The sequence below is a fragment of the Etheostoma spectabile genome, unplaced genomic scaffold, assembly GCF_008692095.1.
Source record: "Etheostoma spectabile isolate EspeVRDwgs_2016 unplaced genomic scaffold, UIUC_Espe_1.0 scaffold340, whole genome shotgun sequence".
Lineage (NCBI taxonomy): Eukaryota > Metazoa > Chordata > Actinopteri > Perciformes > Percidae > Etheostoma > Etheostoma spectabile.
The window spans coordinates 762,483-765,209 of NW_022605588.1; the positions used below are offsets into that span (position 1 = coordinate 762,483).

General features: G+C 45.9%; 1 protein-coding gene across 2 annotated transcripts in view; it reads right to left on the reverse strand.

The window, feature by feature from the left end:
• Window positions 1-411: 411 nt before the first annotated feature.
• LOC116686251 (replication protein A 32 kDa subunit-A) overlaps window positions 412-2,727 on the reverse strand; it is a 7,925-nt gene continuing 5,609 nt past the window's right edge. For both annotated transcript variants that reach the window (XM_032511214.1, XM_032511212.1), the window contains exon 6: window positions 412-822. In XM_032511214.1, coding sequence (XP_032367105.1) covers window positions 796-822 — 27 coding nt within the window. In that variant the 3' untranslated portion in view covers window positions 412-795. The remainder of the gene's footprint in view (window positions 823-2,727) is intronic.

Genomic DNA, 2,727 nt, shown 5'->3' on the forward strand with positions numbered 1-2,727 from the left:
AGGTGTTTCTTGCTGAAGTTGTCGTTATTTTTCTAACTTAACTCTTAACAGAGCCTAACGTTTAAGCTGTTGCTTCTATCATGACGTCACCGGAAGCCCACACCTCACTTTTTAATCTCATCAGAGTTCTAGACATCTGGGTGCAGCATCGTAGGTGTGCCTACAACAATGCTGCAAAACCTGCATGATCAGTCAATGTTTCACAATGTTCTCACCTGAACTCCCCTGTCCTCTGTGAACAACATGTACATGGAGAATGGTCCATAGTTGCCAATATGGCTTAGCATGTCTAAAAGACATTTACAGTCACCAATAATCACTTCATGTACATCAGACAACTCTTATTTTACCTTGAAACTGACTGAGCAACTGAATTATTGCCCTGTGGAATTTTATTTTCCCCAAGGAAGTATTCGGATGAGTCACAGTCCCTTTATATGCAACAAACATGACATAACATTTGAAGGGTACCAACAAATTTGGCACACATATACAACTTAGAAATAAATTTAAAAAAATACACTGCATGGTCAAACATAAAGAAGCCCGAGCAATCCATGGGGCAGTAATTCTATGCCCTATAAGGGTATAACATATTTACACCAAGACAAACAAAGCCATTGGCTACAGTACTATTCATAACTTATAAATTTAACCAAAAAAGATGTATGTCACTCCAAAAATGTGGGTGGTGTGTACATCCTGATCAGATCCAGGACTGGGATGCCTCCAGCTAGTCCGTTGATGTTCTGTTGACTAGAAACAATGCTCATCAATGGATGTGAAGACATGCCTTCATTCATCAGAAACGTCAGGGACGCTCTGTAGGGAAGGAGAGACAGGTTGGCGATTTAGGTTGGTGTCTGTTTGACAATCAGTATCAGATAATAACGTGTGCAGTATGGGGAGTGACACGGCTAGAGCTAGGTTTATGGTTACTGCCATGTTCCCGGGACAAGCTGCGTGATCCATATAATGACATCACCGCAGCTGGCCTTTCTTGTCACGGCAAGTGGTCGTGCACCTCCGTTTCAACATGGTCGGCTCTACAAACATCTGCATGACGATATGACCGGAGGACCTTACCACACTGGGAGAAGGAGAACCATTTATCTGGAGAGGGTGGAACACCATGAGATGGTTTTCTCAAAGCTAACAAACAGCTTCGTGAAACGAGTGTTAGAACAGTAAGAACTTAGCAAGGCGAACCTCAGATCGGCAGTCGGCTGCAGTACTTTATTTTTGGACAGCCCGCTCCCAGCCGCAGACCCTGTTAGAACCACCCTCTTCCGCAAGATTTGGGTGAGTCCCACGTAGTCTCGCATTGCCAGACCTTCCTCTACAGCGCTGTGGAGGAAAGTCTGTCTAGTCCATACAGCATTCCGGATGGTTGAAAAAAAAACGTGCTCTTGTTTATTTCCATATCTTTAAACCATTAGCAATTGTCTCGGGCGGCGCCAAATGAACACAATGTCGGTGCCTCTGCTAAATGGTTTCAGAAAGGACCTGGTTCTGGTGGAACATGTGTAGTAGTTTTAGTCGTCAACAGAGCACTCTGATTGGACAGATAGTCTAGCTAGCTGTCTGGATTCACCCTGCAGAGATCTGAGGACCAGGTAACCATAGTCCTCAGATTGGACAGATAGTCTAGCTAGCTGTCTGGATTTACCCTGCAGAGACCTGAGGACCAGGTAACCATAGTCCTCAGATTGGACAGATAGTCTAGCTAGCTGTCTGGATTTACCCTGCAGAGATCTGAGGACCAGGTAACCATAGTCCTCAGATTGGACAGATAGTCTAGCTCACTGTCTTCACTCGAAGAAGTCATCCGTTCTTGGAGCTAAGCCACAGCGCTCTCTTTTCAGCAGTTAACTTGTACAACAATTAGGTTAATTCAAACTACCAGACATGTGTCCCACCGGGATACATTGGTACAGGTTGGAGAATATTCAGGTGAATTTATTACAGACGGAATACTCGATGCACTACAAGCTTCGCCTGCTACGGTGACCAGTATCTCAGCCAGCGGTGTCGCTCGATGCCACTAGCCGGGTAAGGGTACATCGGGGGCGGTGTGCGTGGAAGCGGAAACGTGGACTCAGTGCAGAGATTCGAAGCTAGGTAAAAAGCTAACGCTAGCCGGCCACCTGTCCGATCATTAGACAACAAGCTGGACGACATCCAACTTCAACAAACTCCCAACGCCAGTTCAGAGACTGCGGTTTTTGTGGAAACAAGGCTGACCAACAGTGTACCGGACTATCCAGCTACGAGGCCTGCTCGCCTTCAGGTCAGACTAGTGAAGGTGGGCTGTGTTAACACGGACAGGTGCAGACATGGGGGGGCTTTTATCCAACTACTGCTCACCGGTGGTGCAGTTAGGGACTGTTACATGCCGACCATTCTACATTCAACGCACAGTCACAACGTGTTTACATCACTCCAAGCGCCAACTCTACCCATGTGTTAGCTGAACTTTACGGAGCCTATAATGTGTGCACACTAAATGTATCTGCCTGTGTCGTATGTCTTTTTGTATAATGAGGTTTTTATGTATTTTACATGTGTAACACCACTTGAGCCACGGTGAAAACACCCTTGAGTGGAGTTGAATGCCCCACTGTTTGTCTATATCTTTAACCAGTAGGCGTGGCTTGGGAGTGGACTTGGAGTGCAGCAAAGCAAGTGCATTCTGGGATTTGGTGTCTTTCATCCACATGAGCCAAA